The 15,952-nt window shown below is 40.6% G+C and overlaps 1 protein-coding gene across 3 annotated transcripts in view; it reads right to left on the reverse strand.

The window, feature by feature from the left end:
* Positions 1 to 3,390: 3,390 nt before the first annotated feature.
* Positions 3,391 to 15,952, reverse strand: part of KIF25 (kinesin family member 25) — a 41,207-nt gene continuing 28,645 nt past the window's right edge. For all 3 annotated transcript variants that reach the window (XM_038133198.1, XM_038133197.1, XM_038133199.1), the window contains 5 exons: positions 15,513 to 15,689; positions 10,300 to 10,451; positions 7,604 to 7,801; positions 5,072 to 5,227; positions 3,391 to 3,788 (listed from right to left, as the gene is read on the reverse strand). In XM_038133198.1, coding sequence (XP_037989126.1) covers positions 3,631 to 3,788; positions 5,072 to 5,227; positions 7,604 to 7,801; positions 10,300 to 10,451; positions 15,513 to 15,689 — 841 coding nt within the window. In that variant the 3' untranslated portion in view covers positions 3,391 to 3,630. The remainder of the gene's footprint in view (positions 3,789 to 5,071; positions 5,228 to 7,603; positions 7,802 to 10,299; positions 10,452 to 15,512; positions 15,690 to 15,952) is intronic.

Consider the following 15,952-nt stretch of genomic DNA (forward strand, 5'->3'; position numbering starts at 1 on the left):
TTTGGGCCAAATTTTAGACTTGTACTTTAAAGGTAATTGTGTGATTCTAGATAAATCTAGATTTCTGCTACCTTTGTATAGGTTTACATGTACACATGTCTGTGTATATTACCTTAGACAAGCACTTGCTGCTATTAGGCCTTGGGGATTGGTCTGGTGGAGTCCCATTTTCCTTGCCCTATCTCCAGATCTGCTAAATGACCTTCCAGCCAGAGCATTCACATGTACTGGGAGAGACAGGAGCTCAAAGATTTGTCTTTGAAGTGGATCTAAAGTTTCTGCTTTTTGGGAGGATGCTTCCACTTCTAAATAAGGTGCTCCGGGGTACATCTGCATGACTGTGGGACCCTGGGCCTGCCAGGCAGGTGCTGTGCTGGTCGGGCTTCACACCATTGGCTGCTTGGCCACCTGAACACCAAACCAGGATGCTGAGTACCAAAAGTATTCACGAGAGCAAATTCTCGTGTGTTTGTTGCAGTTTCTGCAGTGGGCAGGCTCTTTGAGGAAGAGCTGGAGGATTCTGGATACTGTTGCTGAACTTATTTGCTCAGCTCCTCTACAGGAAGCTGCATAAATTCAAGAGGAGCTCCCGAAGGCCAGCCCCATGGGTAGCTGGGGTTTGTGGTGCCTTGCAGCATCATGTGGATGTGTGCCTATTTCCGAAGGCCAGCCAGGGGACAGTGCGAGTGTGACATAGGTGAGCATGGACTGAAATGTCACAAGAGAAAGTTGGGGCCCAGGGGAGGAGAATGAGAGCCCAGCAGTGGAAGGTTAACATGTTGGCTGCCACCAAGGCATGTGGATCATGGATAGGAAACAGCACCCCTCTAAACTGAGCAGTACTCTGAGACAGTGACCCAGGACTTGTCTGAAGCAGGGTTGAGAGTGCTCCAGCTTCAGTGCCCCAAGACACCAGCACCAGCTGAATGCTGCATTATGCACTCACAGACTTCACTGAAAGGATCTTCTCCTGATTTATGTTGTTTTAACTCTCATTTGTGCCCCTGCCCTTGAAGAGAGCAAAGCTGTTTTAGCATATAGACTACGAGGGCACTCTTAAAAACAACGACCTTTTCCCTGGTGCTTATGCCCTTCTATCTCAATATTTCAGAATTCTTGCAAACATCACTTTTCTTTCTTTCTTTCTCCCAGCGTTGGTATGTGTGTTTCAGCTTGACAGTGCCAAGACAGTGCGGACTGCTTTATCAGGATAGGCTTTAGTCAATGAGGGAAACCTTGAGATCAGCTCTGTGAATATCTGTCACATCTGCTTTTCTAAAACAGATGTAATTTCAAAGCATGAAAGATCTAAATAATGAAAAATGACAGCAAAGAAGTACAGGGACTTGCATATGCTATTTTGCTTGCTCCCCAAGACATAAGTTACATGTCTGAATATCCTCCTTTGGCAGGCCTGGGTGACTCTTGGGACAGAAGGCAATTCAGCTTAGACACATGAGTAAAGCCATTTCACCCTTACAACTTTTACCCTTCTTCCCTTCTGACACTGGGATTGAGCAATCACATCTCTCTAACCCAGGAAATTCCAAACCTGAAGGTTGTTAGAACAAAATGTTAACCCTGCTGCCCTGCATATCCTGTACACTCCATCGTGCAGGTCAAACAGTGAGCGATATGCTATGCTGACAAGGAAAACAGGAGTAGGGAATGCTGCATACTCAGTTTGGCAGAGTTAATGTTAATGTAGAAACTTTACCTTTTTGCTCATATTTGAAGGGTTTATTTCTCTGCTTCAATAAGTACTGCTGTTTTTCTCCTACAACAAAGGTTATAAATAAATCCAAAGTTTTGAAGGGCAGTTTTTCAGAAAAAGAAAAGAAAGAACATGGCAAGTTGTGCTTCTGTGTAACAATTTAAAATGTCACACCCTTAAAATACTTGAACTTACTTTTAACTACTGGTGGAATCAGCCCTTGTTACCTCTCCTTGAGCTGTAATCCAGGCTGCTTTAGTAACTCGGCTGTCCAGAGTCTAAGGTGAGCTTGAAGCTGCTCCTGCATTCTGTTTACCAGGCTGACATTCCTCGCTCTGGCACTTTCTCACCTGAGATTGTTTAACTGACCACTCAGCTTCCTAAATTCCAGTGGCCAGATTTGTTTTCTACCCCTCTGTTACTGCTGGAATCAGGTAAAGTGAAGGCTTTTTTTACCCTCATGACATTATTTAGGAAAGCAAGTGTTATTACAGATCTCTGGTTCAATACTTATGTTCTGAGTACCAGAGCACTGCAAGCAACACAGCAGCTGTTATATATTCAAGGGTGAAATTCCAATAATAGTATGCTACATAATCTCTGGATAAATATTTGTGCTTGTGAAGGTTAAGTGACTTGGAGTACGATAAACTCCAGCTTTTGGGGCAGGCCACTGCAATTTAAGCCTTCTTGCAGTGACCTAACAACGACCTCTCTCCCAGTCTAGGGGCAGAGTAATTGCTGGTGGAAAAAAAATTAAGAGTGGCTCTTGAGGCCTCTGCTGAGCAATAATTTACTGCACAGAACACATCAGATGTTGCTTGATCCCAATTGTTCACCTTGGACCTACTTCTCACATCTAACATTGCTTAAACTTCTTGAAACTTCTCCCAGTGTCCCTTCATTCACAAACCCTGCATGATGTTGTCTCACCTTTGGTGTAAAAGGGTGAAAGCCTCTTGCAGGTGACAAATGCATATCAAAAGCTGGTGTTTGGTGTTTTATTTGCATGGTTATCCTTTTTTAACCTGAAGGCACAGCATCAAGGCTGTGATGTGTTTAACTTGCTTCAGAATGCAAGTGAAACAGTAGGCCAGATTACTACAACAGTTGTACAAGTTGGGTCCCATTAGGATCTGTAGTTCAGGGCCTCTCAGCATTCATGAAGCAAAAATATCCCCTAAACAGGCAAAGCTGTGGGTTTAATGAACTCAGCAGAGCTGGGACTCATTCCAACTATTTAACTTAAGTGTGTTTTCAAAAAGTTGTGTAATCCCTCATTTGCTTTCTAAGCTACATTCCAGAGGGATAACAGATATAGCCTTACTTATTTTTCTCCATCTCAGTAATGCCATTATTTCCTACCTAAAACCAGAGAACAAAACTCCATTCAGTACAGCTCATGGGTTCCTTTACACTCCTACCTGTTGCTAGTGCATTAGGAATGACCCCATCCCTGCCAGATAGAAGAGCAGTCAAAAAATGATGTGTCTCATTTTAATACAAGCTGGGAGAACGTATTTCACTTGCTGCTATGAAGCACTGGAATGATATTTAGACTCCTGACTTCTACTGAGAAGACAGAATGCACCCTTGGCCTGTCACAAGCAAACCACCCTAAATCAGGGCCCTGTTGACTTAGGGCAAGTAGAATTAAAGAAACACATCACCAAAGCTACGTCTTAAAGCCAGTTTATTTCTCTACCATTCCACCGTGGTGGGTAGCTGTTGACAATATTTGCTGTTATCTTTGGAGCAAGAACATCATTAGCAGGTTTATTGGTTACTAATGCCATGTTGAGGATTGTTTATTTTATCTGGCAGTTGATATCTAAAAGAATGACTTAAGGACAACAATATACATTTCAGTCTGAGGAACTCATTAATGATACTTTAATCCACAGGCGTCTTAGGTTTTATTTTCCTTTACTCGGCACTGGGAAATTTTTTTTCTTGACTTGTCCTCTCTGAACTTGCCGAGCACGAGTTCCAAATCCCAGAGACTGCATTGATTCTGTTAAGTACTTTTGGCCAGGAGAGATGCACAGCATCACCAACAGTTTGGCATCACCTCCTAAAAGCAGGGGAAAGACAAAACATACTTATTTGTCTCATTATTTTCATTAAGTTATACATTGTTACCATGCTGTTCTACACAAGAGTGAGCACAGGTTACCATTGCTTTCATGGAGCAGAAGACTGCTCCTGAAAAAAGGCTGTTGAAACAGACAGCTCCTGCATGGGCAGTCTATATCTAACAATATGACATTTGCCCCCAAGTGTTTCACAATTTGTAAAGTACATTTTTTTCCCTATTAGCTTCATTAGTTAATCATCATGTATGTTATGGCTCTGCACACTTATTTAAGTTCTGTCAAATATTTGTAAATTTGGGGTAATGGCAAAATGGCTTGTGTGGCGATAAAACAAAACAGACTTGAAGTTTATAGACAATGATTAACAAAGGAAAAAATGGCCATTTTGAACACTTCACCAAAGTCATACAACAGACTTAGTTAAAATCAGGCTGAGCGCCCATACAACATAGCTCTCACCTCTCTTTTTGGCTTTCCCCTTTCACAGTAGGGACTCCAATACTAAGTGAAAATCAAAGCTTAAGCAAAAAATTCATAGTATTTTAGAAACTCTGAAGAACTGTTACCTCATTCACTGTCAATGCCTTGAACTGGAGATTGAAAGCATAAGGGCTAATATTTTCTGGCTGAAGAAAAATGAACTAATGTACTATCCATACGGACACAAATCTGACATTACTGCAGCCATAACACTTGGTTTAAAACTGCTTCTGCATTGATGAGGAGCTAAAGAACAGGAAGTGACCCCAACACAAAAGGAAATTGTAGCACAGTGCCATGTCTAGTCTTCCTCCTTTGTCTTGCTGCTACAGGGCACAATGTTAAGGAATATGCAAGCAGGTGTATGTATGTGTGTGTGTGTGTGTATATATATATATATATATATATATATATATATATATATATATATATATATATATACACATATACACACACACACACCCTGTAGTACTAAAGATTGAAGTTTAACTTTTAAACTATACCTCACAGGAAACACTGGTGAAATGCAACTTTTACCCTTTACACGATCATTTTGGGATGTTGTTCTTCAACTGAGCTTTGGAAACAGCAAGGTTTAGCCTGATTCAGAAGTTCAGAACTGTCACTGTGTACTCCCACTCTCGTGAGCCAGAGTCTTTGAAATAAAGGGCACATTCAAGCAAGGAGTATAAGCTCATCTTCTAGTTTTACACAGAAAAGGAGAGAAAAAACCAGTAGAATAAATCTATATCATTGAACAAGAGTCAGAATAATTCCTCACCTACGGAGTCCTGAAGCAGATGTGTAAGTTTGCTGTTCCGATATGGGACGTGAGCTCGCTGCTCTGCTATTGCTCCCAGAACGTCGGCCAGGGCGGACAGGCTGCGGTTGATGAAGGAGGTCTCTCTCAGTGCTGCCCCTGTCACTCCAGACATACCTGGTACGGTGTAGAAAAAGGCACTGCTAACACTAAGCACATCTGCTTCAAAACTGTAATATGGAGGAAAGGTTGAAGAAGATTCAATGTCTACAGCTGGTCCAAAGCATCTCATGTTAAAGTTGATCTCTGCAGGTGTACAATGCAATTTTTGCTCCATATGTATTAAGAACAAAGAACCAAGAAAGTAGGAGCACCTTCAGATCAGACAAGACAACACTTCTTTTGAAAACACGAGTCCACAATGGCCCCAAAGAGAAGCCTGTTTTGTTGCAACATTTTTTATAATAGTTAGCTGCCCCGTCTTTATCCCTTTGGAAAAACAGAAGAGGCACTGATGGCACAAGCTGCAGAGAGAAAACTGTACAACAGCCATAAATGTGAAGTGCTTGGGTTCATCAAAGACTGTGGAGTGGTGTTTTATGACATGATTTGCTATAAGGAAATAGATAAAGGAAAACAATGCCCTTCTACCACCCACCCAGCATGGCTGTATGTAGCTATGCTGCCCTTGAGCAACACAGTAAAGGTTTGGTCTATGCAACACATTGCACCAATTCAAAGAGGTGCTGCAAGCTCAACTCTGTGATCAGTCTGGATAAGGTTGCAGTTAAGAGTAATTAATTCCTGCTGTCCTTACCTTTGCCATTTGGGAAAGAGAAATTTGGTATTAGCAGTTAGCATCATATTATTCAAATTCAAGCTTTCTTGAGGATAGTGGATGAGGTACAGATACACCCTCTGTCACTTCTTACCCAGAGCACATGATCCATGTCAGGCAGAGCTGATGACAGTGGGATCAGATGAGGCCAACAGCTTTCTCTACCGCCTACTCTCCTATCTCTCAAGACAGGTACAGGGAGTAGCTAGAGATCTTGTTTTCCCCTTAGGCCAGCATTTTCTAGCAAAGGGGAGTTCAAGAGGGAAATGTGAAAAAGTACAGTAATAGCAAAAACCCCAGGAGTCTGGACAGAGAGAGCTGTAGAACTGTGATGGTGGGAGAGGATGAGGTTAGAGTGGTAGTCTCCAGTTGTCAGAGAGAAACAGAGCAGAAGAGTTAGGAAGATCCTGTCAAAGGGTGGATAACAATCCAAGATAGGCTGAATCTCCAGGTAACTTTAATGGGGTCATTATACATATAGCCATCCTCAGGCTGCTTATATATCAAGGAAAAGTGGACTCCTGGGATAACAGTTATCCCCCTAAAGGAGAAAACTGCAAATAGGGGAGGGGATACCTGTTTAAACTGCTCATTATCTGCATCTGGTTAGATGAACTTTGACAAAGCATTTCACTGAGTTTTCAAAGTGAAACACAGTTTGCTGAAAAGGGACAAATTGGCTTGTAAATGCTGCAAATGACCCAGGCCAGCTCTAGAGCCAACAGTGCTGCAGTGTGTGAGAAGCTTGAGGCACTGCTGCTCACTTAGATTTGCCCACATTTTAAAACAATTACGAGGTAACACTGCCCTCACTTTCAGCAGAGTATGTCCACTAGCACATCTGATGACAGAGGTCAGTCGGCCACTAACTAACCCATCTAACACTGATGTGAGCACAGCTCTTCTGGCTTCACTGGAGGATCTGGCCTGCTGAGCCCCAAACCAAGGAAATGTTTGTCCTGGTTTAACTGAGAGAACAAACACACGCCCCGTTGCTCAATTACATGTTTTCAGCATTTAGAGCAAATGAAAAAATAATGTATTATATTAGGTTTCTCTGTAGAACAAAAGTTTAACAGTGAGCAACAGCAAGAATTCTTGGCAGTAAAGTAAAAGACTCTTTCATAATACTGGTTCACTTTTCAAAACATTATTTCTGGAATGATACATTTGGCTGCACGGTTTTTCTTGGTAAGAAAGCTTGTCCTTTAGGAAATAATCAAGTTTTTGAAATTATTGTGTGCATAGAGGAGGCAGGAGGAAAATGCTTTGAAGAAACAATGAAAACAATATTATCTTTTCAACACTAATTTCCTCCAAGACTTTTTCCATAATAAAGCAGAAAAATCCACACATGGTGATAATAATTATTACAGATATTTGTAATATTTAAATAATTTATGCCCTTTAAACATTTTTGTACCAAAGACATGCTAATTTTCAGAATAGGAAAACAGGCCTAATAAAAGCAGTCTGAACAAATAGTGTATCTATGATATGGGTAATTGTCCTGGGCTTATTTCAAGCTTATACAGCCATTCTTTGAGTTAAACTATACCAGTGTAAAACCGGATCAATCAGCCCTCAAAATTTTGTTTATGCCAAGATCTGTGGGCTCAAACCACCCTTGTGTGAGCAGCATGTACCCCTCCATAAAGAACTAAGGCATTTATTGTAATCTAGATCCATGCCCACGAACAGACACACTCACTTACCGACACACTCGCTCCCAGCCAGGTCCACCAGCTGCAGTCTCGTTTTCACTAGCTTCATTTTCTCAGTTGCTTCAAGCTGCACCGGTGAAGAGGCTCTGGAAGAAGAGGTGGATTTATTTTCTCTCAATTTTTGTGGAAAGGTGAAGGAAGCCTCTTTATTTAGTCTCTGACTGGTTTGTTCATCTTCCCATAAAGTACCTGATTAATGGAAAAAAAACAAAAGAGAGCTTCTCACTGACACTGAAAATTGAGGTGGGGAAAAAATGGGGCATCAAAAGGGTGATGTACAGTATCTGCTGCTTCAGGCTATTCTAACAGAATCCATGGCACAGGCAGGCTGAATGACTTTTTCTATCTTATTTAAAGTTTTACTCATCAAACTGATCATACCAGCTGGTAACAAGCTTTGGTGTAGATTGTGTTGTATCCAATATCCCCATTGTTGACACATCTGTGTGGAAAACAAGAAATGGGAGTCCAGTAAGGACTTTAAAGAGGCTTTTTTAAAAAGCTTTAGACTGATCGCAACCAAAGTGCAATTTCAGATGCTTGGGAGCAGTAGGCTCTGAAAACAAATTCTATGTATTTGAAACATCACCTGCTGGTGCTCTGGCAAAAAAAAACCCAAAAAACCTTATCCTGCCTCTTCTATTTTGTCCTTTGCTGCTGCTCTCCCTAGGCTTCCTTCAGCCCTCATATCCCAGTGCAAGATCTCCACATGATGAGCTATTAACCTCAATAGTGTAATTTCCACTTGTTCAGGTTGGTTACCTACTAGTATCTTTCCTCAGCAGAAGCATCTGGCTTTCTCTCTTTGCTGGGAAGGAAAACAAATACTGTCTGGGAAAGCTGCTTTCACATTAGCTTAGCAGGAATATATGCAAAATGGATTTCCCAAAGCAGTTGTTTTTATTTTTCTCTTAGTGTTTTGGTTTTCATCTATCTCTTTCTTTCTCTCTCTGAAAGAACAAAAGAATAAAAGGCACATATTCTGCTACAGGTCATAGAGACAACAGACCTCCTTGGGCGCTTACAGAGTTCTAGCTGGAATAGTAGAAAGTTTCCAACTGCAAAACTTGACTAAGAAGCAGACTGACTTGCATTACAGAGCTCTGTACTTCTCCAAGTAGGCTGCTGCTAAACCATGAGCCAGCTCTTCACAGTGTAGGCAGAGCAGCTGTGTTGGCTTACACAGAATAAATGGCTTCAGGCCTTACAGTGTCAAACTAAGTGTTCCCACTTCTCTTAAGTTTTAGACAATGAAATAAAGAAACAGCTCTCCTCAAACAACAGATAATACTGATCAAAATGCTAAAATACCTTAATCAAACCTGAAGAAGTGCTGGCTTGTCAACCCTGGCTTTAGGTGCAGAACACATCACAGACTTTACAACTTTTTCTTTAGTGACTAAGGTATCTGACATTGAGATATTTGACAATGGCACCTGGCTTTTAAATCAGGATCCTTTCCTTTTGAACAAGCCAGGCTGTGCTGTCACACACTGCTGCAGTGAGGCCCCAGCTGCAGTGCTGCTCTGTTTCCTTACAGTGCACATCTTCACCTATGTGCTGTGAGTCAAAAGCCAGAGTCAGCATTCAACAACAATTAGACATTTCTACAGAGCTTTGCTGCCAGGCAACATGGCACAGTGGAGTAGCTGCAATTAGAAGTGGCAAAGGGAATTCTGGACCAGACAAGATGGCTGCTGTGCTAATGGTGCAAGCACTGAGTTTAAAAAAGTACCATCGGTCTACTTGACAAGAATCTGGAGCTGACTAGAGTTAACATAGGGAATGCTGGAGCTGCAACTTATAAATTAACTGTGTCTTTTGGCAAGGCCCATAGGTAAGAGAGGGCACTGTTTGTTCTGCTTTTCTGTTGGTTTAATTTCTGATAGCAGTCTAAGGGAAAAAATGTTAAATATTTCCCACTTTCTAAAATCATATTGTTGTTGCAGAGTATGAAGGAGATGGACCACAGCACTGAAAGCAGAGAGCTTAATTATAACATGAGCAAAAGAAAGCAAAGTTACCACCAAGAGCCCCAAAAGAAAGTTTTTCCTCAACAAATAAACTGGTAAGTCTTGGTGTGGTAGTGGAAAGCAGAAATATCAATGTTGCCATAGTAAATAGCACAAGTATTTTGTCTTTTCATACAGTGTGGCCTATTATTAACAGTTCAAAAGATTCTGAATTTAAAGGACGTCTTTGCAGGGCAGAGAGTAAATAAATTTAATTCTTTCTCAACCACAAGCATATGATGATCCCTAAAATTTATGGTTAGCTTAACCACAAACTTTGTATGACATGTAATTATTCATTCTAAGTAATTCAACTACTTTATTTGAGTATGTACCTTATCAAGATCTTTACTATCTTATACCTTATCTTACGACTTTCTGATAACACTTATTCATTAGCTGCCTCATGCAATAAAACTTCAATAACTCTGGAAGTCAAGGCATGTAAAGAAAAGTGCTAAGATTTTATGAAACTGAAAGTGCAAGTAGCATTCAAACAGGAAAATGGTCTGTTATTTAAGAAGGAACATAGAAGTTAGAAAAATGGAAAAGAACTGAGGGAATGTATAAAACATTGGAAAAAGAAAGAAAAAGCAATATGAAAACCTCCCAGCCCACAGACTGTTTTTCTAAAAACAACTGGCTCCAGATCTATTTTAGTAACATCCTACTTACCAAAGTTATCTCCAAAGACAGCTGTGGTTATGGTCAATGTCACTACCAGATGAGAGCGAGAGGAATGAGCATGCACCAGTGTTGGGTGCGTGACTCTCAGCTGTAGGCCTTTGTTGACAAGATGCAAAAATTCAGATGCATTTTCAACAGTCCTAAGAAGTAAAGAAACAGAAAGGATATTTAACTGACTTGCAGGAAAAATCACACAAGAAAGCTGACAACTTGAATGAGAACCTCAGCATTTCCATTTCCCTGCTCTTCTCCTTATACTACTCTCAGTTTTGAACTGCACAAACAGACTTTTTCAGGTGGGATAAAGATGAAAATTCATGCCAAAAGCTGTGATGCAGCCCTGAAAGTGCCGCAGAAGTGGCCTGCCAGCCTTGCAGGTCCAGAGGCACTACAGCTCAGCTCTTGAAGCAACAGACATTTCTATATCTCCACACTTCGGAAGAAAAGACACAGGTTTGCTGGAATTGCTGGAATCTCAGGTCTTACAGAAGTAGATTTCTCCAATTTATGCTGAGGTAGCTCATTTTCTTAGGTACAGAATTAGGCAAAACCCCCCCAAATTTCTCTGGGCCTCTGGAAGTCATATTTCACATTTGGAATTAAATCCAGACTCCCTGGCCAGTTCCACTGTTCAATGAGCCCAACGTCTGAATAAGATGTGAATTTCTATAGACCATTTATCTCATACTATCTGTTTTCTTTTCCTGCTAAAGGAAGTACTGCACATATGATCAATCCAAGGGCAAAGACCTAGCACACACAGTGAAATAAACACAGAAAATGAAATAAACTGGTTAGGTAAAAAAAAAAACCACTATGATTTTCCCTATGTTTACAATGTTTAAAACAAATGAGATAAGAGTGCCTACCCTTTTCTTTCACTGTGTTGCCTTCTTCAATAATCACTGAAGGTAGAACATCTAAACAGTTGTTTTTAGGTGGGGGTATAAATTATGACAGTGTATCATAGCCTGGTCACTGAATGCTCTGTAACAGCACAACCATTAATGACTCTTACGATAGGCCACAGGCTTGGTTCCACAATGCTGCAGTCAGCAGCAGCTAGCATGTGATAAAAGACAAGGTCTTTAAGACTTAGATTTGGCTGATTTTAGTAAAAGTCACACCAGGCACAAACTTATTTTATGCTAAGAGCCATACCTGAAGAGTTTAGAGACAGAAGAACAAAAGAAAACAAACTATACTCAACTAAAACAATTTCCTCAAAAAACAAAGCAAGGGCATCTGAAGTACAGAAAAGCATTTGGCCACACTATATCTACAGGCACTTAGGAGAAGCAGCCAGCTAAGTGCAGTTCCCTGGGTATCCAGGCCTGCATGAGGTAAACAATCACTACAGACTTCCCCTGTCAATCCTGAGCCACACATGCCAGCCACCATGGTGACACTTCTACCTCTGGGCACCCAGTGGGCATGTCTCCTGCTTGTTTGACCTGGTACCAGCAGAGAACCAGTGGCTCCAGTTCCTACAGTGGGAACCTTACACAGGAGTGACCTGACTTGCCTCACATCCAAGGAGGCACACATCGTGCCTTCTCAAGCCTTGAACTGCATCTTCCAGCGGCTAGTCAGCCAGGACTGGAAGGGTCTGAGGGGGAAGTAGCCTTGGCTAGAACACAGCACCAGGCTGTTGGATTCTGCAAGCTGCCGCTGCTGTGAGCTGGCAAAGGGTCAGCACTCCAAGCTGCTGCCCCATGCCTGCATTTGCCAAGGAAGACAGGGCCCAGGGTGTGCTATCAGTGCTGGTCACCTACAGCTGGGAAGCTGCAGCTGGCTTTGAAGACAAGCAACACCCCCAGCCCTGAGTGGTGAGCTTGGCACAGTAGCTCCCCCGCAGGACTGACAGAAATAATATTTTAGTATAATCTCTACGACTTCATCGTGCTTTATGTGCCGCACGTTCCAGGACCAGATTCTACAAAGAGAAGCCCTGTTGTGGTTACGTTAAAAATTTGATGCTGAAAGGTCTCCAAAGTCAACCAAGCTATAAAAGAAGAAAGAGACTGAGGCTTTCATGATTCAGTAAGATGAACATGTTAGCAGGAAAGAAACTACTGTACTTTAGTGGATATATGGAGAAGCCAATGAGGCCAATATATTCTAGATGAAATATTATCATAAATGAGGATGTGTTTTTATTCAAAGCACCAGCTGTTTACTTAAGATTTCAGGCAGCTGGGTGGCCTCATTCAATGATTCCTTGACTTTCTTTGGGTTTGTTTTATCTTATTAACCTTTCTATGTAATTATTAATATAACCTGTTTATGAATTGGACTTTTTTCACTGCTTGCATTGTAATTGAGATACAAATCCATATTTTTATTTATGTTTGCATTAGAATTTAGTATTAACTGATTGAGATAAGTGGCTTTTAAGAGTTTTAGTTCAAGGCACCAGGTTCCTTTGCCATGAATTAAAATTTACAGAAATAAACAGAGCAGCCATTTTATTAATTAGAGGGACAAATGAAACCTTATTGTAGCTTTTTTTTTTTTTTTTTTTTGGTCTCTATGGCACAAGTCCCACTGCTTCTCACCTCTCCTTTTCCCAAAACCTATGAAAAGAGATGGGTCATCCACTAACTAGGCAAAGCTCCCTTGGGAAGTGGAACAGACATTTTTCAGGAATAAAATTATGCCAGGCCAGCATCTTAGTAACTGAAATACCTTAATTAAAAACTGCTTGGAGGTTTTGATGAAACAGGGAAAATTCAACTCCCAGCATGCTCACACTACATCCACCCGTCTTCACTTTTCTAAGTCATATGGTTCCTTTCCTGTCTAGTCAAAGAAAAAGATTAGCTCCTCCAAGAAAGATTCAGCACACACAGGTTAAGTTCTGCTCCCAGCCTCTTCTGGAGTTTTCATTCCCTTGACAGCAGAGCCTTAACTACATACTAAAAGTTGCAGTAGAGTCACAGTTGGGAAATACAAGGATAGAGACATAGAGAAACCCACTAGTCAGCATAATACAGACAGAAAGGGCAAAAGGATTCATGACTTTAAGCTCCAGTCACTTTTTATTCATTCCATGTTCTTATGGAGCATGCAGAGTGCAATCAAGCCTTCAGAATTTCTATGGAAATTGTATTTAACCTCAAGACCAAAGAGCAGGCAAACCCCAGATACAAATGTTAATCCTTCTGAGAATATTGCAGTGCTTATTATTTCACAGAAAGAAAGGAGAGTCCTATAGCACCTACAGTGAAGAAAACAACTTGACAATTTCTCTGGGCTCCTACTTTTCTACGAGCAATTACATTGGTAGAAAGTACAAATCAATAAATGCATATCACTAGGCAGAATAAAAGTACATTTGGACAATCCTCTAGTACATTCTTGTATTTTTATCAAGGCTTGCTGGGAATATCATTAAATTCACATAAACAAACTACTGGTCTGCTTATGAGACTAAGTCCCACAGGACAAAATTATCTCCACTGATGGTGCATTTTATTTAATTGGCATGGGATGCATTTCATATCTGACTGCTAATTCCCCTTGGAAAAGTAGAGATTAGACCATGACAAGAATTATTATAGAGAAGCAAAGAAAAACATCACGTTTCCTCAGAAACATAGGAAACACTAATGCTATTCTAAACATTTCAATAGAGCAAGATGTTTCTGTTCACAAACACTATTTACTCAAGGAGCAGGACACTTCTTTATGTGACATGTCGATAAAGGAGCACATGCTCCTTTCTGGAATCTGTTCTTATGCTGGGTGCTCACAGAGAGATGCCCAGTTTAATTCCACTGGGTACCATCACCTCTCTGGTGCCACTAGTACTGCTTATCCTAATTTTTTTTTTTTCTAGCTAATGTTGATACTACTAGCATAATGCCCAAAGAAAGGCCACAAAAATGGTGAAAGGCCTAGAAAGGAAGCCACATAAGCAAAGCTGAGGTGACTTGGTCTGTTCAGCCTGGAGGAGACAGAAGTGAGACCTCATTGCAGTTACAACTTCCTTGTGAAGGGAAGCAGAGAGGCAGGAATCAGCCTCTTCTCCTTGGTGACCTGAGGGAACAGCCAGAAATTGTGTAAGGGGAGGTTTGCATTGGATATTAGGAACAGGCTCTTCACCCAGAGAGTGGCTAGGTACTAGAATGGGATTCTTGGGGCTGTCCTGTGCAGGGCTAGGAGTTGGACTCAATGATCTTGTGGGCCCCTTTTCACTCAGGACATTCTGTAATAAACGACACAGCCATTAGTAAAATGAAGCCTCTGAAACAGATTCCCTCTTCTTAATGGATGAAATTGTATGAATATATGATTTTTAACATCTAATTTCCCAAGGTAAGTTTTTTATATATAACAAGAAAGCACTGTACATTTGCTTTGTATGCCACACTTACATAATGCCAAGAATCATTCCCATGAGTACTAGAACAAACCTTTGTAATGCTTAGTAAGTAAAAGAAGGCATTAAAGTAAGTATAGCTGTAGCCTTAAATACCCTAGCTCTCCCTACACTGTCAAGTTGTGTAAATAAGGATCAAACCTGGCATACACCAATGCTGGGGAGGGACATTTTAAAAGTGAATGGTGAGAAGTTTTGCTGCTTAGCTTTTAGTTTGAAGAACCTTGATTTTCAAGACCTACCAGTTCAAATGGCAACATAACAATTCCAGCTTTAACACCTCCAGTTATGAAAACAGAACATTAAGTAATATTAAGAAGGCTATTGGTATTAAAAGATCACTTAAAATCTTATTCTAATTTTTTGCAACTCCAGTGCATAAAGGGAAAGCTAACACCCTACAGCTGCTTAACTATTGTAACTGGTACATAAATTTCTTTTATAATCTGTAAATTTTATAATTCAATGAGAATGAAGAGTGCTTAGTGACTAGATTATCACTTCTTTTTTTACAGCTGACAAGATGCCATAGATCCAGCAACAACAACATATGTGGCAATCTTCAGGCATTCTGAGTGAAAGGCACTTAGCACAGGAGTATAACTGGAAGTAATTGTACACATATTTCTAGAAGTATTTTGACATTTGCAGCCAACTGCAGTCTAATAGACTGAGCTAACAGAAACAGAACTGTTCTTTTGCACATGGTAAGGTCTCATTGTTTAGAAGCAATCTGGTGCCTATAATGCAATTTTGTGACAGCTCTACAGAGCATTAACACCAGATAGTGTTTGGATGGTAGGAGCCGTGTACTCACTCGTGTGTCAGCAGTGGCACATCACTCTTCCCTTCTCTGGTTGTGACAACATCACGCTTGACGCCAAACACTTTTCCACAACTATCTTTGGCCAGAAGATCAAAAATTTCATTATTATACACTTCTACAACAGAAACCTCAACCCAGTAACTTCCTGGTGGCTTTTCTGAAATAAGCCTGGCAAATAAAAAAAGAGAAAAAAAATTGAAGAAAAACATCCAAAAATGTTGAAGTCAAACCCCAAATGAACAATCTGTGAATAGAGATCTATTCTTTAATTGTAATATAATTACAATCTGATAAAAGCATTTACTAAGTATCTGCAGCCTTGGAATTGCCTCATCCATATGCTAATGTTAACTTGAAGAATCAGAATATACAGTTTATTTATACTTGAGGAAGTAAATAGAATTTAATTTTCCAAACAGCTGTGCCAGCTT

Source organism: Motacilla alba, chromosome 3 (genome assembly GCF_015832195.1).
Source record: "Motacilla alba alba isolate MOTALB_02 chromosome 3, Motacilla_alba_V1.0_pri, whole genome shotgun sequence".
NCBI lineage: Eukaryota > Metazoa > Chordata > Aves > Passeriformes > Motacillidae > Motacilla > Motacilla alba.